General features: G+C 45.7%; 1 protein-coding gene across 1 annotated transcript; it reads right to left on the reverse strand.

The window, feature by feature from the left end:
- Positions 1-446: 446 nt before the first annotated feature.
- On the reverse strand, positions 447-22,201 carry LOC133375138 (atypical chemokine receptor 1-like). The gene is made up of 2 exons (XM_061606702.1): positions 22,076-22,201; positions 447-2,439 (listed from the first exon to the last, which is right to left on the reverse strand). The coding sequence occupies exons 1-2, from the start codon at positions 22,094-22,096 to the stop codon at positions 1,534-1,536; spliced, it is 927 nt and encodes a 308-aa protein (XP_061462686.1). The 5' UTR covers positions 22,097-22,201; the 3' UTR covers positions 447-1,533.
- Positions 22,202-23,568: the final 1,367 nt, after the last annotated feature.

Here is a 23,568-nt window from a genome sequence, read left to right on the forward strand (position 1 = left end):
CAGTGTGGCGTAGTGGTTAAGGTGTCGGACTAACACCTGGGAGACCAGGGTTCGAATCCCCACACAGTCATGAAGCTCACTGGGTGACCTTGGACCGGTCACTGCCTCTCAGCCTCAGAGGGAGGCAATGGTAACCCCCCTCTGAATACCGCTTACCATGAAAACCCTATTCATAGGGTCGCCATAAGTCAGGATCGACTTGAAGGCGGTCCATTTCAATTTTCAGCACAAAAAAACCCTATCAGCTTATTTGTCTGCAATTGGTCAGGTTTCTTACCCAGGGATGCCCGCTCTCGTCTCTGGTGTTTTCAGGCTGATTGCCCACAAAACATTAGGGGAGCTTAAGTGATCCCTGTTTTGCCCACTCCAATGCTGCTAAGTCTGACTTGGCAGGAGAACCGCTGCAGCTATCATTTTGGAACAGGGTAGATTTCACTGCCTCAGAAAGGATGCAATATATATATCAGAATTTAACGGTCCCCAGCAGAAAATGTACCTGGATGTATTTGTCTATTATTGGGCAGGCTGACTCTACTCTGGGGGAGCTACTATGCCTGCAAATTTCATCCACTTCTGTCCAAAAGAAAAAAGGTTAGAGCCATTTTGATTCCCCGTAATAGTGAACGGGAGGGGAACCAAGTTTTCCCATGATGCAGATTTATACTTAGACTCTGAGTTAAACTGGGCAGATCACGAAGCACTTCAGGATGAGGTGGCCTGCATCCTACATGTTGAGTTTGGATCCAAACTGAATCTTGATGCTAGTACACACCTCTACTAGAAGGACTAACAGTGTCACTTAGTATAAGGCAACTCCCTTTGTTTCAATTTAAATCCGCTTAAAACAGTTTTTTTATTTAGAACCATGAAGACTGGAAACCTAATGGCCGTTAGCTGCAAAAAATAAAAAAGTGTCTGACTGAATCTTATTCCATTTTCATGGAAAGGGCTATGGCCCCGTGGTAGAGCATTTGTTTTTCATACAGAAGGCCCCATGTTCAATCCCCAGCATCTCCAGGTACAGCTACAAAAACCCTCTCTAAAATCTTAGAAAGCTACTGCTGATCAGTATACATAATACTGAATTTGATGGACCAATTGACTGATGGGGCATAGGACAACTCCCCGCGTTTAAGTGCTGAGTTTGGGTGGGGTACGCACACATGCCGCTCCCAAACTTTGTCACTGCCAGAGAGGTGTCTGAATACAATTTCCAGCCTCTCTCTCTCTCTCTCTCTGTGCTTCAGTACCCGAGCATCGTAAGTCCTCCCTCAAATTCTGCAAAATAAGAGAGATTACACAAACGTGTCCCTTTTTGCACAGTAAGTGTTGCAGAATTCACCACGTCTGGAAGCAGAATTTAGATTGCCTGAACACAAAACTTTATTTTATTTTTTAACATGTCTCAAGCTTGGCTATCATGCACTTCTAAGATTGTCTCCGGGGCCTTGTTGCAAAAGCAGAAGTAGATACAAAGTGTTCTGGTGTTCAAAGTCCTGGAGATTATAGCGGTCTCTCCATTTAGCACCTGCCTCACTGGGCAGCCCTGTGGTGATGGATGACTGCCCCCAGAATCAACAGGGGGCACAGAAAGCAGTGGAAGACCCCCAGTCCCTCTGAGAGTCCCAGGAAATAGTCAAAACGTTCTCGCAAGCTGCAGGTTGGGGTGAGCAAGCCCATCTTCAGCAGCATGTCCAGGATCAGGGCCACTCCGTACGGTGCCCAGAGGAGGTAAAAAAGCCACGTTATGACCATGGGTGGGTGCCAGCCCAACCTCTGCCACTTCAACACCACATTGGCCAAAGCAACCACCACTGGAAGGATGTCAAAAATGGCCAGGCAGAAGATGGCATGAGCAAGAGACCAGAGGCGCAGCTCGTCTCCCTGGTTTGGGATGCACACCGCCCACCCATCTTCCCCTGTGCTGCTGATCAGGGCTGCTGGTATTGCAAGCAGGAACCCCATAAGCCAGAGGATGATATTCAAGAGGACGCCAGGAAGGGCCTTGGAGATTTGACACACACTGCCAGCCACCAACAGCCCTTGGGCAAAAAGACATCCGTGCTCAACGGCACGTGCCGTCTGGCAAAAGGCGTCTCCAAAGATCCAGCCCTGGCCAACGCCCACCGCGAAAAAGGGCAAGACGGCAGCAAATAGGGCAGCTGACAGGGTTGCCAGCAAGAGCCCGGCTTGGTCCCAAAGCCGAAGGCACACGGCCACGGTGATGCCAAGGGCCACATTGCAGAGTACGCCCAAGGCGCCGGCTACTGCCAGGAATGCCGGGATGCTGCCGATCAAGTTGGAGCAATAGGTGCTGTGACATGGCTGGGTCAGAGTACTGTTGTAAGATGTGTACTCCGCGTAGGAATAATTCCCTGCCCAGTCATCAATCAGATCCTCAACAACAGCGAAGTCCAACTCATGGCTTAGACGCCTCTCCTAAAACAAAAGGGGGGGGAGAGACACAACAGAGAGGGGTGAATGCAGACAAAAAGCTAATTTCCTCTCTATTACCTGCTTTGCCTAGGAGTATTCCTGCAAATTTGGTATTGATTGGTATTGAATTTGGGATGTGTCATCTTCTGTTACCAAAAGTGTCGCAAAGTGGTGTTTTTTTTTTTTAAATCACAATGCAAATTAGGAAAAAATGCTGCCAGTCTTCCGGATAAGGAACTGCTTAATCTGTATTTATCTGGTTTGTAGCTGCCCTGGCCCACACCAGTGCTATCAGGCTACCTGCTTCCATTCCAGCTGGTCATGATAAGAACTGTAATTTCAGAACTGGTGCCTGAGCGTGCTTTCCCCCCTTGTTCTTCCCTGTTCCTTTCCCCTCAAGTGTTGTGCCTCTGACATTGCTAGCCTAAGAGCAGTTATTTAACTTTTGTAAATTGTATTTTGTAAATTGTATTGTTTCACTGATGTATCTTATATTGTATTGTTATGTTTGTGGTTTTTGTAAGCTGTCTTGAGGGCCTTTTCAGCAGTTGTGTTTTATATGTACTTTAATTTTGGTGGCTTTTAATACTGATTTGAATCATTCGGTCTGTGACTGGAATAAAGGATCCATTCATTCAACAGAGAGGGGTTTTTTTGGAAGCAAAACAAAAACTATTTTAAATAATGCACAAATGCATGGATGTCGGTGCCCGGAGCGGTTACCTGAGGGAGTCCTGTAACTAGCTCAGGGGCAGAGCACCTGCTTTGCAGGCAGGAGGTCCCAGGTTCGATTCGCGGCACTCGCACACACCCAGGTAGAGTTGGGAAAGACCCCTGCCTGGAACCCTGGGGAGGTGCTACCAGTCATGCTTGACAACACCAAGTGAGATGGACTAACGGTTTGACTCGGTAGAAGGCAGCTTCCCATATCCTTATCTAATACAGTCTGTAATTCAGAACTATGAGGACTAGAAACTTACCTAGGGAATGGCTATAGCTCATAGATACCTCCTATAAAATTTGATGAGGAGAGGTTTTTTTGCCTGCATATCCTTAATCGGAATGGCCCCCCATTTCTCCAGACTCAAGATAGCCTAAACATTTGGGGTCAATTTCTGTCTGAAGGATCAGGGAGGGAGAGACAAACTGCCCCGAGCTGGATTTATTAGTACTTTTTGGAGGCTCGCCATCCATGTTTTGCTCATCATATTCACCCAAAGGAATTGTGTGTGAGAAGGGATGTCTCGGGCTTGAAAGGTAGTGTCACACATTTCTCTGCTCCTCGCTTTTGATTTCACTCCCCGCTGTTTCATCTCAACTGAAGAGAGGGGTGTGCTCGGCAGCTGAGAGTCCCCTTTTCTTCCTGGCTAACTACAGGCTGGTGCAGTGGTGGCTGGTGTCCATTGGGACTGGTGGGGTGGAAGGCAGGGAGCCCAACAGGACGTGGAGGCAGGGCCAATGATTGGTGGAGCCAGAGCCAATGGCAGGCAGAGACAACTCATTCAAGTTTTGTCCCCATCCTGCTCCTTAGGGCAACAATGATACTAAGGAGGAGTAGGAAACAGGCAGGGCCACCCCTGGAGTTGTTGTAATTAAGAAGGCAGGCTGTCTGAGAACAGAGCAGTGATCAGCTCAATTTCTGCAATAATTGATTTGCCATCAGTTTAATTATTATTTCTGATATTCTCTATATCTGCGGAGAAAAAATTGAGGTAGTAACTCTCCACGCCTGGTTTCCGATACATTATTTTTTTTCCTGATTCATTTTTTTTAAAAGTCACTTTGAAATCATCAGTAGCATGAGTGATACCTTTATCGATCTACTTTTCATGCGAGCTCTTCAAATGTGTATTACCTTTCACTGATGTCAATGGAGGGTTTGTTGTAACTGACAGACAGAAAGCAGCAGATTGAAAGCAGCAGGGGGTAAGACACTGACTCAGTTATTTGCCTTACTCCGTCTGCTTTGCAGTACACTCGAAAAGGAGTGTAAATAGGCAATCATTACAGAGTTCAGAATAAAGGTTAATACCAGTGGAGTCTCGTGAATAAGTAACAATTATAATATCGATAATTCTCTGTAAAGCAAAGAATAAAAAAAGAATCAGAGGAGACCGGAAAAATGAAAAGATATCGGAGGAAAAAGGAATCGGATCATTAATGGCCACCGGGGGCCACACTTGAAAATGAAACATAAACAAAGAGAGGATGCCATCCCTAGAACAGAGTGAGGTTGATGGGGCAGAGTCCCATTTGACCTAATAGGTCAGCCTCCAGTGGGCTGGTGGTTCTTACACACTTTTGTACTAATTACCAGCATCTTGGTTTCCTTCCCTTTACAAACCAGCTTTTAGAGAAGAATTCAGCTATCAAAATAACCCCATGGGGATTTATTGCTAATTATTATTATCATCATGATTTACATTAAAAATTTCTGCCCTTCGTTCCAAAGGAGCCTGGGGCAGCAAGCAACAGAGTAGTAAAAACAATACAATTAAAACTGTAAAAACAGCTTTGAAAACATCTAAAAACAATGAAAAACATCAACAAACATTTTAAACCACCACATAACCCTCAGAGGCAATCATGTCAAGATTGCTGGGAACAGTATGCTTCAGCCATCAAATGCCTGAATGAGCAGGTATGTTTTAATATTCCTCCTGAATGTTAGTCATGAGAGGGACAGACACACCTCACCAGGGAAAGCATTCCACAAGTAGGGAGCCACCATCAAAAAGGCCTTGTCACAGGGCAATGCTCTGTCTCCATCTCTGTTGTCTGTTCGGTGCCTACTGAAGAGCTTCCTCTTTCAAGAAGACTTTTAAGTAGAGACTTATCCCAGTCTGCATCTGTGTGGGCATAGTTCTTTTAAAAGGCATTCTTTTTAAAAGATTTTTAAAAAGACGTTTTAAGATGCTTTACAGATGTTTTAAATGTTTTATCGTCTGCTTGCTGCCTTGTCCTCCTTTTAGGAGGAAGGGTAGGATATAAATTTAGTAAACAAATGAAATACATGCCACCTGGGCAGCACCCAGCTGCAGCATCTCAGGGGAATAGAATTTTAGAGTTGGAAGGATGCTGCGAGGTCATCTAGTCCAACCCCTGGTTCAACACAGCCATCTTGCAACTACAGTATCCCTGACAGATGGCCATCAAGCCTCCTGCTTAAATCCCTCCAGTGAAGGGATTCCACTGCCAGAATGGTTCTCGCTCTTCAGAAGTCCCTCTCAATGTTTAGCTGAAATCTACTTCCTTGAAATTGTCCACCTACATTCTTGCCCTGCCCTCTGGGCCAAGAGATAGAAAGCCTGTCAGATGTTTGAAGACTGTTGTCACCTTTGTTTGTTTTCCCTTCTCCTGCAATCCCTTTCACAAGGTGTTCTCCAGCTTGTTCAACCGTTCCTCAGGGGACTTGGTTTTCAGACTCAAGAACCTCAGAACTCGAGAGCTGTTGGCAAAGGCTTATCTTGCCTTCCAGCAGAGCGACACAGCAACACAGAAAGCTTCCTTACACTGATTCAGACCCTCAATTGTCAATCTAGCTCATTATTGTCTACCCCTGGCTGGTAGCATCTCTCCAGGGTTTCAGACCAGGGAAGGTCTCTAGCTCTGCCTGGAGATGTCAGGGATCAAACCTGGGACCTTCTGCCTGCACAACAAATGCTCTATCACTGAGCTAAAGCCCTTCCCTCATTCTTTTAGGATGGCAGCCCCTATTCTTTGGAATGCCCTGCCTTCACTGTATTCTTCTTTGTGCCTGCTTCAAACTTTTCTTATTAGGCAAGCCTATCCAGTTAGCTGGTATAGCACAGTGGGGAGGAGAGCCTGGTTGGGAGTCCAGAGCGTGTGAGTTCAAATCCCTGCTCATGTCTCCTGGGTGTCAAGGGCCAGCTAAAGATCACCCCCACAGGGAGCGGCTCAGGGGTTACGTGCCCTGCCACCTGTGCAGCCGTGGGCAAGCGGCATAGTCCCGAGGAGCCCTGTTGCCCCCCAGCTGGCAGTTGTGGACAAGGAAGGGGCTGGCATGTGAAGCTGTGGCAAGCTGAGCGGGCCCTAGCCAGCTGGGGAGGACTAGCCTCAGAGGGAGGCAATGGTAAATCCCCTCTGAATACCGCTTACCATGAACACCCTTTTCATAGGGTCGCCATAGGTCAGGATCGACTTGAAGGCAATCCATTTCCATTTTTATCCAGACCCATCACTATTGATGAGTTTTAAACTTTTGTACTGTGTTGCCGTTTCAATTGTTTAAAAAATGTTTTGAATTGTATCGATTTACACTGCTTGAATATCAAGACCTCCAAGCAGTTTACAAAAAACATTAACATTATCAACAGAACAGTTAAAAACAAACAATTAAACACGTCTCTAAAACAATTAAAAATAGCCACAAGTGCAGAATGGGTATTACGCGGCATCTGCAACAGGGCAGATCGAAGTACTCAAGCGGGCACATATGGTGTCAGGCAGTCTCACGAGTAAGCTAGTCCCGAGCTAATAGTTTTTAATGCTTTTCGAAAACCGCTTAGAGGTTTTAGGTCTTTTTTTTTCTTTTACAGCCAAGCAGTATATAAATTTTGTTAAATAAAATAAAATAAAAAGGTGAGAAAAGGTGTGGCAGAGAGTTGCATGGAAAGGTGGAGTAGCTGTTCATGATCCCTTGTACATTTGATCAGGCATTCTCTGATGCTGAGAAGCATTTTGTGTCCCATAATATGTGGGAAATAGGGTTGCCAGGTTCATGGCCCGGGACTGATCCTGTATCTTTAGGAGAAGAGGAAGTCAGCCAAGTGCAGGTGTTGTTGCAACACTGTAATGGGAAAAATCACAAGGTAGAATTCTCCCTTCCCCCTGCACAAACTTTAAAGATACAGAAGACCTCTTGGTTGCCAGGCCCAGCCTCCACAGCAGCCTTTCCCAATCAGTGTGCCTCCAGATGTTGTTGGACCACAATTCCCATCTTTCCTGACCATTGACAATGCTGGCTGAGGCTGATGGGAGTTGTGGTCCAACAACATCTGGAGGCACACTGGTTGGGATAGGCTGCTCCACAGGGTCTTCTGTGTCTTTAAAAGTTGTGCAGGGGGACGGGAGAATTCCACCTTGTGGTTTTTCCCATTACAGGGTTGCAAGAACACCTGCACTTGGCTGACTTTCTCTTCTCCTAAAGATACAGGATCAGTCTCAGGCCATGAGCCTGGCAACCCTAGTGGGAAAGGTATAGGAGGGTATTTTTGTGCAGATGAGTGCATGTGTGATTCGGATCCCAAGCAGCAGTAGATCCATTTGGTCCCAAATGTCATCACCAAAGCACACGCTCGGCTGGCCTGTAAATGAACGTCCCTGCCTCCCATTTGCTGTGATAACTTTATGCCTCCCCTGTCAGGCCGCTGCTCTGAATTAATGGAAATTTATTTCTCACCTCAGCCTTTTCTTAAACAAGTAAATTGTCTGGGAGTTCTGTTTATTACATGCCAAGATGCGCTGAGCCTCTGAGGCTGACACAATTTGCAGAAAAGAGGAAACCAGGATCAGGGGTGCGTGTGAATCTGTCCATTTGTGTTCCTCTCACTTTCTAATTTTTCTAATCTTAAATTCAGCTCTCAACATTTCCGCATCACTTTGCATTTTTCTTTTGAAAAGGTCCTCATGGAAATGCAACAGCATTTCAGCGCACATTCCTCCTCACGTGTACCTTTTTGTATGCGATGTTGCCTAACGTGCACATTTTTGCAAAGCAAGTATCCTTCATATAATGCATTTTTGTATGCAATTTTCAGTAATATAAGTATTTCTACGCACGCTTTAAAGATACACATTTTTGCATATGTTACTTGGCTGGAGGCCTGCAGTGTAAAATTCGGAGGAGTGCAAATTTTGAGAGATGGCGCTGTTTCAGTTCGCATATTGTTTTGGAAAGTCCTAATTTACCTGCTTGACCTAATTTATTAATTCACCTTTAAATGCAAACAATCACATTTCTCTCTCATCCCTAATTAGAAGGAGAAAACATTAAGCAGTGGGTTGATTTCTAACAAAATGAAAACTCATCTTTCAGCAATGACATCCCTGATAAGTTTTCTGAAAGCTGCTGTGAGACCGGTGGCCTTCCATCAGAGTTTAAAAGACTCTAGGCGGACTTAGCGCAGCCTTTTCTGGACCTCCAATGGACCCATTTTCAGACATTAACAAAGGACCACAGAGTGCCCCAAAAGGATCCAATGTAACTAAGGTAGCCACTGACATAACCACCAAAAAAAGGAAACACAAAAAAAGGTGGCCATTGGGACTGGTAGGATGTAAGGCAGGAGGTCACCACTAGGTGGAGCCAGAGCCAAGTCTTCTGTATCTTTAAAAGTTGCGCAGGGGGGAGGGAGAATTCCACCTTGTGGTTTTTCCCATTACAATGTTGCAAGAACACCTGCACTTGGCTGACTTTCTCTTCTCCTAATAATACAGGATCTGGCAACCCTACTCAGCAACATCTGGAGGACCAAAGCTTCCCCACACCCAAAATAGACGCTTAGCCGCTGTAATGTAGGCCATGTGGCCACCCTACCTTGAATTAATGACCCTGGGAGACACAGGTTCAAATCCCCACTTGGCCACAAAGCTGACTGGGTGACCTTGGGCTCTTCCCTTTAACAAGCTAGTGTTGGCATGACATGGGCTACCTGGTAATTGGTAAGTTTATTAGCACAGAGAGTGTGATGAAAAACAACCACTGCAATGTTGATTCAAGCTGCAGATGACATGACTGAACTGCCTGATAAACTATAGTTCACAGCTTCCCACTGGATTTTCCTTTCAAAGCTTTTTATTATGATTATGTATTTAGCATGATTTATATACCACTTGGTTAAAAATAAATAAATCTCTATACACTTTACATGAAAATAGGATAAAATAATTCATTTAAAAACAGCAATAAAAGCAGACTTTAAAAACAGTAGACACAACAAAATGACCAAAATATGACTATTATTTGGTTTATATCCCTTCCCTCCTCCCAGCAGGAGCCCAAGATCAACAGTTTTCCTTTATTCATGGCTAGGAGCGGGGGAGAAATTTGTTGAGTTTGCATTGAAAGCTGAATTTTCCAGATTTGCACTTTCCAAAACATTATGACAACCGAAACGCAGCCATCCTTCAAAATTCACACGCATTTGACTTTTGCAGTGCAGTGCACCAACCAACGTTTACATAAAATGCAGACCTGAGGGGAACATGTGTATACAAATGAATCGTTTAGTTAAAATGACCTACAAAATGCATTATATCAGGAGAAACTGCTTGCCAAAACGTGCACATTCGTCAAAACTGCACACAAAAATGTATTGGTTAGGAGAAATTCAACAATAAAATGGTGAAGAATTTTCATGAGAATTTTTTTTTTATTTTAAATTGCAAATCGCTGCAGAGATGTGGAGAATTGAATTTAAGATGAGAAAAGTGAGAAACCGGCACAACCAAAATGGACAAATCCTTCCATCTCTATTCATGGATGACCATCTTAAGGTCAGTTATGGAGTGCCTTGGTATGTTGAAATGTTCTCGTACGGGTTTGGATATTGCCATTTCTGATGTTGTTATTCTTTTGCATAGACTCTGACCATAATCATTCCCCATGAATTTGTCCAGCACTGTTTTGGTACCAGCCAAACTAGAGGCCACCCTTACATATTCTGGCAGTGAGTTCCTAAAGTTAGGCTTGTGTTGGCAGATGGACAAGCTACACAGTTCAAGTTAATCACAAAAATTCACACTGGTCTCTCCATAAACAAAACAAATTATATCTGTTTTGACTGTAATTTAAAGAAACTGAGAACAATGGGCTGGCACAGCCAGTCTCCCCTGTGACTCCACAGTGGAAACAGACTCAGCCAACTGTCCTGGGAAGGGTGCCAGTTTTGCCCTGTCCTGACTTGTGCTCTCATAAAAACACTTTCCTTGGGGGCTTGGGAGAGGCTTCTTAGGTTCCAGCACACGTCGGGAGCATTAGCACGGCACCTGGATTCAGCACCTCAAAAACCATTGCCATCTTTGTTTAGCAAGAGAGGGCAGGATTATGACTGGAGTTTCTTGGGCTGTTGCCGGGACAGAATAGTGGGAGAGAGAATTAGACAAAGAAAGATGTTCCAGTAGCTCATGCATGAGAAGAAGAAAATAGGGAAAGCATTTCAGGAGAGTGGCTGGTGGTGCTGGAGACCTCTATGTGATTAGAGGAGTGAAGAGTTGGCAGACAGAAATCAGCCATCTAAAAGCATGTCCAAGAAGAGTAAAATGGCTCTGTTGACGTGTGAAGTGAAATATAGCTATTTTTTGATATTGCAAAGGTATTTCCATATTCCCAGGTTCAAGGTCTAGCTGTTTGATTATCATCGCAGGATGAATATACTTTTTTTTTTTTTTTTGCATTTCATAACAACTGGTATATAAACATGTGTATAAAGCACTGTGTATAAACTTTCTCAAAAACGATCAGCCTATCATGTCATACTTTTTTTTAAAAAAGATTGCTTTGATTTTTTAAATATATATATTACAGAAGCAAATGATGACACCTAGGTTACTATTCCTTATACATTTTAAAAATGTAATATTAATGGGCATCTGAATTTAGGGATGCTTCAGGAAGCCAATTTTTGTGAATTCAGAAGTGGGTCAACCTGATCTGCATCTCCTGAAGAAATGTATGGATCAGAACGAAATTATCCTTTGGATTTCATAGTTCTCTGAATTTTGTGATGCAGTTCTCAGATCAACAAATACCAGAATGCAGGAATGGGCCAAAATAATGAGGCAAATTGGCGTGATTTTACCCCTCTCGAGTTATCCCACAATGTCAGTGAAGCATCCCCAGTCAGAGCAGGGCCCCCACAAAACCTCAAGCCGCTCTGTTTTTCTGTACTCTCTGCTTTTGTCTGTACTCACTCTCTCTGTTTTTCTATGTCTCTGGATTTCCCTACTCTAGATCCATAGGCATTGCAAGAAGTCAGGCTGTCTTGAATGCTGCCCGCAGAAGACTGAAGAACTCTGGGTTATGTTTTTTGTTCTTCTTAGAGCAGAGCAGTAGAGGATTTTTAAAGGCTTGACTTCATTTAAAGCCTTAAAGCCTTGACTTCATTTAACTTTTTTTTTTTTAATCATCTGCTGCTGTGCTTGAAAATAGGTAATAATAAACCAGGGTTCTGCATCACCTTGCAGGCAGCAGTCAAGACAGCCTCCCCTTGTAATGTCTATTGGAGGATATCCTCTTTCATTTCAACAAGCAAGCACCAGATATCTGAGCTGCCCAAATATACACACACACACACACACACACACCCTATATATACATTCAAGCAAGAATGCATATCACTCAGCCACCTCTTAATTATTTTAATGTAAAATAGATAAACTACTGATCCTCCTCTCAAAACTGTGAAACTAATATGGATTTTAAAGTTTTAGATGGCTTAATCAAGGCACTGCCCTAATATAGATTAGGGAGGAGCATTAATCTCTTTTACCTACCCCGTTAAGCCCCTAAACCTATTTGGCTACAGTCTGGCAGGCTTCATGCATTCTGGAGGGGCTCCTGTGCCTGCAAAATTCATCTGCTTCTGCCAAACAGAGCAAAAAAGTCATAGCTATTTTTAGATTCCCCATAAGAGTGAATGGGAAACACAGAGCTTCATTATATAGAGAGTGGCTTGGAACCTAAATCACAAATCAAAGAGGAGAGCACACAGAGAGACTCAGAAACAAATTGGATTTTTTTTTTTAAAAAAGAGCACAGATCTTGAGGCCAATGCACACCCCTAGTAAATGCATGTTTTGTGATAAATTCAAATTTTCATGCCTCTTTTTAAAAAAACTGATAAATTCAGAAATTGGGCAGAATGTATAAATCATCACATGTGGCATTGAAATAGGTGAGAAATAGAATAATCCATCCTTGCCTGTCTGAATTGAACTCTCAAGGGTTTGGCTGGCTTTTTGCATTATTTAAAACAGCCTGGCAAGGTAGGCCACTATAATTATCGCCCCTATAACAGACTGGAGGGAGAGAAGGCTGAGGCTTGCCCAGGACTACTTACAGAGTGCATGGCAGAGATAAGATGAGGAACATATGTGGCTGTCTTATACTAAGTCAAAGCATCTAGCACAGTATTGTCTACACTTGACTGGCAGAGGCTGTCCAGAGAATCAGACAGGGAGACTCTCCCAACCCCACCCACAGGTGCTGGGGATTGAACCTGGGACCTTCTGCATGAAAGGCAGATGCTCTGCCACTGTGCCATGGCCTTTCCTCATTCAAACTAACTGGAAATGGAAATGGACGGCCTTCAAGTCGATCCCGACTTATGGCGTCCCTATGAATCGGGTGTTCATGGTAAGTGGTATTCAGAGGGGGTTTCCCATGGCCTCCCTCTGAGGCTAGTCCTCCCCAGCTGGCTAGGGCCTGCTCAGCTTGCCACAGCTGCACAAGCCAGCCCCTTCCTTGTCCGCAACTGCCAGCTGGGGGGCAACTGGGCTCCTTGGGACTACGCAGCTTGCCCACGGCTGCACAGTTAGCAGGGCACATAACCCCTGAGCCACTCCCTGTGGGGGAGATTTTTAGCTGGTCCTTGACACCCAGGAGACACGAGCGGGGATTTGAACTCACAGACTCTGGACTCCCAGCCAGGCTCTCCTCTCCACTGTGCTATACCAGCTTCCATTCAAAGTAACTGAGATTGAAACAAACAATTTCCTAGTTCAGTCACTTACAGTGCAACCTACATGTCTATTAAGAACCACTGAGATTAGGGGTTATAGAATTGCATCTTTAGCCTCTATGCTAGGTTTTTAAAAAACAATACGCTTTAGAAAGTGCGCGACCCTATTAAGTCACAATTGAATAAAGCAGAGTGCATTTGCTCATTGCAGCTACAGAGATTCCGTCCCTCTCTTTAAAGAGCCTCTGGTGATCAGGCGCTGGAGGTTTCCAGGCTAACTGAAGCCTTTTTTTCTTTCTAATTTGTAGAAATTAAGCACCAATTTAGATCTACGGACAGGCTGTTGATAGAAAATGGGTTCGTTTGTATTTTCCCCTCATCGCTTCCCCATAGAGGAGCATTGCTCAAGATGTGCGAACAGTCGCTATTTCATAAATATAATGCTCCTCTTCCTGGCACCCTTGGGATCTCTTTCCTTGCGCAAAAGAAGATGGAACCATTTTTCACAAGGTCCCCTGAGGTACGGATAAGATCGTGGGGTTGAATTAGAAAAAGATGCAGAGCTAGCCTTGTCCAACCCTGCCTTCAGCTTGCGCTGAGTTAAATGTACAGCCTAACCGATTGCTAAAGCCAGAAATCCTCTTTTTTTTGCAGGATTTTGTTGCCACGGTGGCCCCCAGATGCCTCTGGGAAGCCCCCAAGGAGGACCCAAGCTCAACAGGAACTCTCCTCACTTACGATTCCTAGGAACTGGTACCCAGAGGCACCTGCCTCCCACAGTGGAGGGAGAAAACATAGCCGTTGTCGCTGCTAGCCCTGCTAGCCGCCTGCTTGTCGATGAATTTGTCTAATCCTCTTCTGAAGCCTTCCACAGTTCAGAAAAAAGTAACCCGAATGATCGAGGGGACGGAGCAACTCCCTTTTGAGAAAAGGTTGCAGCATTGGGGGCTTTTCTGCTTTAGAGAGAAGGCAAGTCAGAGGCAACATGATAGAAGTGCATAAAGTCATGCACGGCATGGAGAAAGCAGACAGAGAAAAGTGTTTCTCCCTCTGCCCTAACACTACTAAAAAAACTAATACAGAAAAACAGAAAGGAGTAGAAAAAGAGGAAGGCCAAACAAGAGATGGATTGATTCCATAAAGGGAGCCACAGACTTGAACTTACAAGATCTGAACAGGGTGGTTCATGACAGATGCTCTTGGAGGTCACTGATTCATAGGGTCGCCATAAGCCATAGTCGACTTGAAGGCACATCACAACAACAACATAACACTACAGCCTTCCCTCATAGGGGAGTGGCTCCAACAGATGCCCCAAAGGGAAGCAGGGCATGGGAGTACCAACCCTCTCCCACTGTACTTCCACAGTCACTGGCTTTCAGAGGCAGTGCTTGGAAAAGTTACTTTTTAAAACTACAACTCCCATCAGCCCCAACCAGCATGGCCACTGGATTGGGTTGATGGGAGTTGTAGTTCAAAAAAGTAACATTTCCAAGCTCTGTTCAGAGGTAAACTATTATAGAGACTCTGTTAAGAGATTGGGCCTAAAAAAGCACAGATGGACGTAGGGTTGCATCCAAACTTGGAGTAGACCCATTAGAATTAATGGGCATGACTCATTCAGCTCCATTATTTTCAACAGGTCTACTCTGAGGACAATGTAGTGTCGTTTATCTTGTTGTCATCCTTACAATGAGAGTCCGCCATCATCATCATTTATTTATTTATTATCATTATCCTAGTTGCGGGAGGGGGGAGTTAGGGTGGTCATGTGTCCTGCGTTGCAAAAGGTAGTCTTCTGTTTGCAGGGCTGCTAAGTAGGGATGCAATGAGATGTCCATTTTGGTCCCCTCAGTTTCCCATTTTTCCCATCTTAAAGTCTGTTCTCCACGTTTCTGCAGAGATTTGCAATTAAAAAAAAAAATCCTCATGAAAATCCTCCAGCATTTCAGTGCGGATTTCTCATCCTAAACACATTTTTTGCAGGCGGTTTCGACTACGGTACCCATTTCGGCAAGCCATTTCTCATCACATAATGCGTTTTTGGCATACTGCTTTCATTCATATCGTCATTAAGGCACACACTCCCCTCACACGTGCCTTTTTGGTCGTCAGAGTTTGGTTGGTGAACTGCATCGCAAGTTTCAAAGAAGTGCAAGTTGCAAAAGACGCCCGCGTTTCGGCTCTGTCGTTGTTTGCCAAAGTGCGAATTTGGTAGATTCGGCTTGAAAGGTGAACTGAATCAAAATTCTCGCCATCCCTACGGTTAAGTCCAAGTCTGGTTCAAAGATACCGAAGCCAAACAGAGCAGGACAGGCCTTAAGATGGAATCGCCCATCCACAGTGAGCAACTGGACAACACAGACAGAGCGGGCACTCTGCTCCCCCTGATCACTGTCTGGGATTTCTCTAGAAATGTGATAAATTGTTTCTGAATTCCCATCTCTACGTATCAGTCAGCATGTGCAGACTTCACACAATTTGCCATGCTCTTTTGCCCTCGTCGTTTCCCTTTGGCACTCTAGCTGAAAAGGCCCAAGAGAGTGGCCGCAGCTCAGCGTCAGAGCCATGGAGGCTATCGATGGCTACTAGCCACTGTGGCTATGTTCTGCCTCCACTTTGGGGGGCAGTGCCCTTCCGAATGCCAGCCACTGGGAATCACAAAAGGGGAGAGTTGCCGCTGTGCTCTCAGGTCCCGCTTGCAGGCTTCTCGTAGGCATCTGACTGGACATTGCGAGAACAGGATGCTGGACTAGATGAGCCATGGGCCTGACCCCAGAGCTTGGAAAAGTTGCTTTTTTTGAACTACAACTCCCATCAGCCCCAGCCAGCATGGCCACTGGACTGGGCTGATGGGAGTTGTAGTTCAAAAAAGTAACTTTTCCAAGCTCTGCTGACCCAGCAGGACTCTTCTTATGCTTTGCATCTGCCTTGCCTGCAGAAGGCCCCAGCACCTCCAGGTAGGGCCGGGGAGACCCTTATCTGACACCCTGAAGAGCTTCTGCCAGTCAGTGTGGACAGCGATGGAGCTCAATGGATGAATGGTCTGATTCAGCATAAGACACCCTCCTGTCTTCCTATTTGCACATCAAGGATCCAACAAAACAGAGTCAGTTAAGGTCCCTGCCTGGGGTCCTGGGGAGCTGTTGAAAAATGGAAATGTACCGCCTTCATGTCAATTTCCACTTATGGCGACCCTATGAATAGGGTTGTCATGGTAAGCAGTATTCAGAGGGGGTTTCCCATGCCTCCCTCTGAGGCCGAGAGGCAGAGACTGGCCCAAGGCCACCCAGCAAGCTTCATGGCTATGTGGGCACTTGAACCCTGGTCTCCCACATCATAGTGCAACACTATAACCACTATGCCACACTGGCTCTTGAGCAATGGCAAAAGAACAGGATGACCCAAGCAATAGCCCTGATTCATAACAATGAAGGTACCTCGGCATTGGAATTGGTGTGGAGGTGAGGCTCAGTGCCGAACAGCGGAGATGAGGACTTATTGCTATTGCCCTATTTAGGACATTGTTGCCATACCCTGGCTGGTGGGAGAGGAGGCCCAGTGGAGACATCAAATGGGCTCTTGAGTATAAAAGCTTCCTAAATCTAGAAGCAGATGAGAGAAGCACCCGAGACAGCCCAGCGCATCACCATTTCTCCCATCTCTTCCACCATGTTGCAGCTTCCCCAGGGTTTTCGTGGTAAGCGGTATTCAGAGGGGGTTTACCATTGCCTTCCTCTGAGGCTGAGAGGCAGTGGCTGGCCCAAGGTCACCCAGCGAGCTTCAGGGCTGTGTGGGGATTCAGACCCTGGTCTCCCAGGTCGTAGTCCGACGCTCTAACCACTGCACCACGCTGGCTCTCTGGTGAGCTGCAGTTGAAACAGACAACTGGCCACTGATGTGATTCAGTATAAGGCAGCTACGTATGTTCCAGATTGTAGTGTATTGGATGATTTAGTGCTTTTAAATTGGGCTTTAAGAGGATCTTTTACGTGTCATGAGAGAGGGAGGGAAGAGGAAATATTTCTTGCTGAAGCCCCTCGGAAATAACAATATTTATATAAACTAACAAGAAAGCCACAGAAAGAGGCCAGGCAATCAATCCCTAAACACTGCAATATCAATATAGAAAACGATCCTGTTATACGACATCGTTCAAGGCAGCAAACGACATCGCTCTTGACGACACCCTCCTTAATTTCGGCTGTTGAATTTGCAAGGAATGCCACTTTCAGCACAATGGATGGACCGCTTGGGCAGGTTTTATGTGGTCTACTGGCAAAGGGTCCCTCATTCAGACCCATGGGAGGCTGGATTCAGAGAGACATCGTGCCCCTCTGTAGGATCAAAGGAGTGCCAGACCACCTAGTGGTTAGAGGTAGACTGTCCACACTGCAGAGTTACACTGCATACCAGAGCCAGCCCAAGACATTTGCTGCCTGAGAGGGAGCAGAATATAGTGTCCCACCAAAACTGTTGTGTTTGTTGTGGTCCAACATTGTTCTGGCCCAATGTTGGATCCTATGGAGAAAGCAGGGAAGCTGGTCAAAGGTTGCCGGACTATGGATAGTTCCAGGTCAACAGCTTGTTCCAACAAAGGTTGGGAGTAGACTGAGGCCTTTCCAGCCTCTGTCTCCTCCAGGCTTCACCCCCTTGTAGACAACTTTAGAGTCTTAAAGGGCCAATACTGTGGCCTGAAGATGGACACTCCTCCTTTGTTCCATAGTCTTCCTCCTGTGCTGCTGGACTGGTGAAGTGTGGTGGGAGGCAACTGGTTCTGTAGACTCAAGGGACGGTACCCATGACGTCTGGGCTCTGGCCCTATAGGCCCTGGTGATCTGGAAGGTTCCTCTGGGGGTTCCTGCCTAACAGCTTCAGGTGCAATGGTCTCCCTGTCTTCAGCAGTCAGCTCTGAGCCCTGACCAGACTCCCAATCTGGTGCCCCTGCAGCCTCCATCTCCATGTCTAGATCCCTGCTAGATTCCAGAGTCATGGCAGCTGCCAACATGTGGCCCATTGGCACCATGGAACACACACTTCAGAATCACTCAACCTGTGGTGTATAGTTTTAGAGACCAGGTTAAACCCATTTTATTTGTTTTGCCCTTTAACTAACAGTGAAGTTGTCATGTACAGAGTTTAAAAAAATGGATTTAGAGAGAGATATACTTTTTCTCCCTCTCCCATAATACTATAACCTGGAGTCATCCAGTGACGCTAAATGTTGAGAGGTCCCGGATGGAAATCCTTCATACAATGCTTAATTAACTTGTGCAACTAACTGCCATCAGATATGGTGCTGGTGGCCATATGGTTTTAAAAGATTAGATAAATTCTTATAGTATAGGTTTATATCAGGACAGCCAGCTCCCAGCCAGCTATGGGGCTAAGTTCAAGATGCTGGCGATGGCATATAAAGCCCTACACAATTTGGGACCAGGGTACCTAAAGATCATCTCATCCTTTATACACTGAAGTGATCACTGAGCTCTGCAGGAGAAGGCCTCTTGCCGACAGCATCTTATCAGGTCTGTTTTGTACAATGTCTGAATCAGGCCATTAGTGTCAGGGCCAGGGCCAGAAGGCAGCTAGGTAGGGCCCTAGCCGAGGGGCCCCTGAAGGCAGGAGGGTAGCACTCCTGTTTTGTGGCAGTGTCAACTCCCAACCCTGCCACAGATCACAGAGAGGGAGCTCTCAGGCAATCACCCACATACAGACCGCACAGGCTTCAATAAGCCTGCATGAACCTTCCTCTCCCGTGGCTGTGAATGCTGCGTGCACATGCCTGCCATCAACCAAGATGGCAATGGTGGCTTCCTAAGGGGCTGCCATCCCTGCCACCATCTTATTTATTTATTTATTAAATGCATATCCTGCCCTTCCTCCCAGTAAGAGCCCAATGAAGGTGGCTGTGGGGGCAGCAGCTCCTTACGGAAGCCCCTGCTGCCCTCTCGGTTGATGGTAGGCATGCATGCGCAGCACATATGGCATTCATGCAAGGTGATGGGAGAGGTAGTGGGGTATGCGGGCAGGTACCATGGGCCCAAGGCAGGCTGGTGCCCAAGGGCCCAGTCATACCTGGCACCGGCCCTGGTTAGTATGGTGGCACCTTCCCTTTAGAACTCCTTCCCAGTTGCTGTGACTTCTCAGATCGGCACCTTTTCTGTTGTCTTTTTGGCACCTGTTGAAGACTTACCTCTTTCCACAAGCCTAAGTGGACATTCCTATCCGAATCAGACCTGAAATCATTTTTATAAACGCAATTGCTTTACGTCCGTTTTGACTGCATTGGGAAATCGCCTTGAGATGTTTCATAGAACGTGATTCATTAATAACATCAACAACAAACAAACCTGCCCTACTTCTAAGGGGCTAAGGAGGTAGAAACCACGTGGAGGGCCTTTTCACTGGTGTCACCCCATCCGCAGAATATTCTCCCAAGACAGACCATCGTGCACCATCCTTTGTTTTTGTTTCTTTTCATGTCTAAGACTTTTAAGAGTCAATTTGTGTTTCTGCTGCTTTGATCTGATTTCCCTAACTTCTCTCTCTCTCTCTCCACCAGCAACCCCCCCCCCCAAAATTTTTTTTACTGCTTTATGGCTGCTGCTCATGCATATTTTATCTGTGCATACGTCTTGGATAGGGCGGTTATAAATAAATAATTGGGCCGTTTTCTTTTCTTTGTTCTTATGAGCTGTTTTGGATCCTTTTCAAGTTAAAAAGCGGCATCTCTATTTTAAATCACTCCATGCAAGAATATCCATCCAAACCCTGGCCAGAGAGTGGCGCGGTGTTGATGGAGAGTGCACAGCCGCGGCCACATCTGCAGCCCCGTTGCTTGTGCCGAGGAAGAAAGGGGAATGGGCTGAGTCATTCTGGGCTGGGTGGAGTCCAGGGGAACGGGTCAGGCGTCTGGATCGTGTCTTAAAGCAGTGGTGCCCAAACTTTTTCACCTCATGGACCACTTGAAATTGTTAAGGGTACCTTGGCAGGCCACAATCCTTTTTCTGCCTATTGCAGCCATTGTTATGCACTGGGCTAGAGGCTGCATGATTTTAAAAAAAAAAAAAAATAATTGCTTCTTTTATTTACTGTATTTTATTATTATTGTTATTACTCTTACTGTTTATTAGATTTATAACCCGCCCTTTCTCCCAGTAGGAGCCCAGGGCAGCATACAAAAGCACTAAAAACATTTTAACACATCATAAAAACTTTAGAATATATTAAAACAAAACAACTATTCAAAACATCTTAAAACAAAACATCTTGATTTTTTTTTAAAAAAAAGCTGTAGAAACGTCTATTTTGTTAAAATAAATAAATAAGAAGAAGCTTTAAAAACATCTTAAAAAGCAATTCCAACACAGATGCAGACTGGGATAGACGGACTTAAAAGGCTTGTTGAAAGAGGAAGGTCTTCAGTAGGTATTTTGTTGGATTAACATTTGCATTCCATAGAACTCAAACAGTAATACAATAAAATACAATATGAGAAATAAAAAAAAGCCAGAAAACTACAATTTAACATCAATCCGAATATTTCAGGAGGACATGCCACAGGCAGTTGGATGAACCTTGCGGACAGAGCACTGGTGGTCCACGGACCACAGTCTGGGACCCGTGCCCTAAAGCACATCTCATCATTATTCTTACTTTACAAGATTTTTTATGCTGCTGCACGCTGCTCTGATGTTTTGTAAGAGGGTGATATATAAATACTTTTATAAATAAAATAAACATACATTATTATTGGGCGGTGCTCTGTGCTAGTCCTATCCAGAGTAGAACCCTTGAAGTTAATCGACAAGGCCAGCTTAGGTTCATTCATTCCAGTGGGTCTACTCTGATTTTGTTGACAATGGCCCATTATTAGGAACATAGGAAGCTACCTTCTCTGGGCAGTGCCTCTCTCGGGTTTCTACTCAGGGTTAGGTTTCCAGGCATAAGGATGGGAAAAGGTGTGGAAACAAAATCCCCCTAGAACAGGGATGCTCTAGAACCTCAGGCCCAGGGACCACATGTGACCCTCCAGGCTTCTCTGTCTGGCCCTTGGAACCGTCCCCAAGCCACCCCCCCTCTCCCCAGGCCACACCCCTCGCTGGCCCTTCTTCACACCCTGCTTTTGCCTGGGTGGACTGTGCCCTTGAACTCTGATAGTGGCTGGTACCCATTGGGACTGGTGGGGCGGAAGGCAGGTAGACCAACCCTAGGTGGAGCCAGAGCCAATGAGAGGCAGAGCCGCTCCCTGATTGGCTGTAAGTAAGGCAGCAGACAGGCAGGGGCTGGCTGAGGGCAGACTGAAGTTGGTGGGGTGGTGCCTCCTGTGCCCTAACGGACCAGCCTCCACTGGATAATGCCTCTTGCTTATCTATATGGTGGAAAGAGAAGGGGCGTGTGAATGTTTGTAGGCACTAGCCTAGTATAGAAAGGTGAAATTTATATTTGTTTCCCCGCCTGATTTTGCCTCTGGCTCCACCCATCACTGGCATGTGGCCCCTGGAAGGTTGCCTAGAAGGGAATGCGGCCCTCAGGCCCCCACAAAAGTTTTCCACCCCTGCCTTAGAATGACACTGCATTCCCCCCCAAGCACAAAAGCAAGAAGTCTGTTTCAGACCCTCTTTTGCCAAAGATCTCTCACCCACCTTCCAAATTCAAGCCTACCCTTCTCTTTTGAGAACCTTTTGGCCCAACAGTAGGCAACTCTAAGCAAGGAGACTTCTACAGTGGCACCATCAGGGTTGGATTTTAGGGCACATGCCCAGCCTTCCCCTTCTGCAGAGGGGTCCCCAAATGCAGGAGGAGGACCCAAGCGCATTTCCTGAAGTGTGAAGTCATACTCATTCCCATTTCAAGAGGGGGCTCTTCCTGTGAGACCCTTAAAGTCCAGAGTCTACAATTCCCTAAGTGCACCACCGAGACCCTGGACTCACTGTTTTTATGCAGTTGCCCATGGCTCCTGCGCTGAGCGTGGTGGTATCTCGCACAGGCGATGCTCCTGGAGATCCGGCTGACTGTGCGAGGTGCCGAATGTTCTTACAAGATAAGAGAGACGGCCACTTTTTTTAAAAGAAAGGAAAACAAGAAATGCACACTCATCTTCTCCTTGCAGATGCCGATGATAGGAAGTGGAGGGTCTGTCATGCCAACAATCTGCTGGGAACATTGAAAGTTGGAGCCAATCTTTAGGGTAGAAATATGGGGGTGGGAGGGTTGACAAGGATGTGGACATCCTGATCTGAGTCCCATGGCACCGGAGGTGTTGGTGGAAGGCTGTTCCCCATATCCTCAGGCTGTCTGGAACTTTAGATGCAGGACTTTGGAAACTCCCTTATTCTAGTAAATCAACATCAGTTAGATAGCAGCAGCTCAATGCCAATTCAGCCTCCCTGGGCAAATTGCAAGGCACACGCAACTAGGGGCTTCACCCAAAAGAGGGCTCCACTAAGGCACCCGTTTTTTCAGTAACAGGCATAAGCCTTGGAAGCAGAGACGAAGGATCTGTCACTTCTCTCCATTTCTATTCTCTCATAGAATAGTAGAGTTGGAAGGGGCCTATAAGGCCATCGAGTCCAACCCCCTGCTCAATGCAGGAATCCAAATCAAAGCATTCCTGACAGATGGCTGTCCAGCTGCCTCTTGAATGCCTCCAGAGTCGGAGAGCCCACTACCTCTCTAGGTCATTGATTCCATTGTTGTATTGCTTTAAAAGTTAGGACGTTTTTCTTGATGTCCAGTCAAAATCTGGCTCCCTGCAGCTTCAGCCTATTATTCCATGTCCAGCACTCTGGGACAATCAAGAAGAGATCCCAGCCCTCCTCTATGTGACAACCTTTCATGTACTTGAAGAGTGCTATCATATCTCCCCTCAGTCTTCTCTTCTCCAGGCCAAACATGCCCAGTTCTTTCAGTCTCTCCTCAAAGGGCTTGGTTTCCAGTCCCCTGATCATCCTTGTTGCCCTCCTCTGAACCCGTTCCAGATTGTTTTTTACAATCTTAAATTCATTTCTCTGCATTTCTGTGGCAATTTGAGGGTGGCGGCGGCTTGGCTTTTGTTTTAAATCTTCATGAAAACGGTCCAGCATTTTGGTGCAAATTTCTCCTAACACAACATATTTTTGCACGCAGTTTAGACTAACGTACCCATTTTGGGAAGCAATGTCTCTTCCTAGAATGCCTACTGAGACATTGTTTTCATGAACACATTCGTTTTTGTGCAGACTTTCCCCTAATATAAGCATTTTTGGAAACATTTTAGATTGGAGAACAGCAGCACGAAATTTGAATGTGTGGGAATTTTGAAAGATGGCTGTGTTTCAGTTGTCATATTGTTTCGGAAAGTGAGAATCTGAGAGATTTGGCTTTAAACGCGAACTGAATCAAAGCCTGCCCTGGCATCCCTTCCTGGAAGGAACATTAAGAGACT

The sequence above is a fragment of the Rhineura floridana genome, chromosome 22, assembly GCF_030035675.1.
Source record: "Rhineura floridana isolate rRhiFlo1 chromosome 22, rRhiFlo1.hap2, whole genome shotgun sequence".
NCBI lineage: Eukaryota > Metazoa > Chordata > Lepidosauria > Squamata > Rhineuridae > Rhineura > Rhineura floridana.

Coding starts and splice junctions, on each gene's coding strand:
- LOC133375138 (XM_061606702.1), bottom strand. CDS start 22,096: ATGGGCAACTGCATAAAAACA. Junction 2,440..22,075: donor TGGGCAACTGCATAAAAACA/GTGAGTCCAGGG, acceptor CTTTTGTTTTAG/GAGAGGCGTCTAAGCCATGA.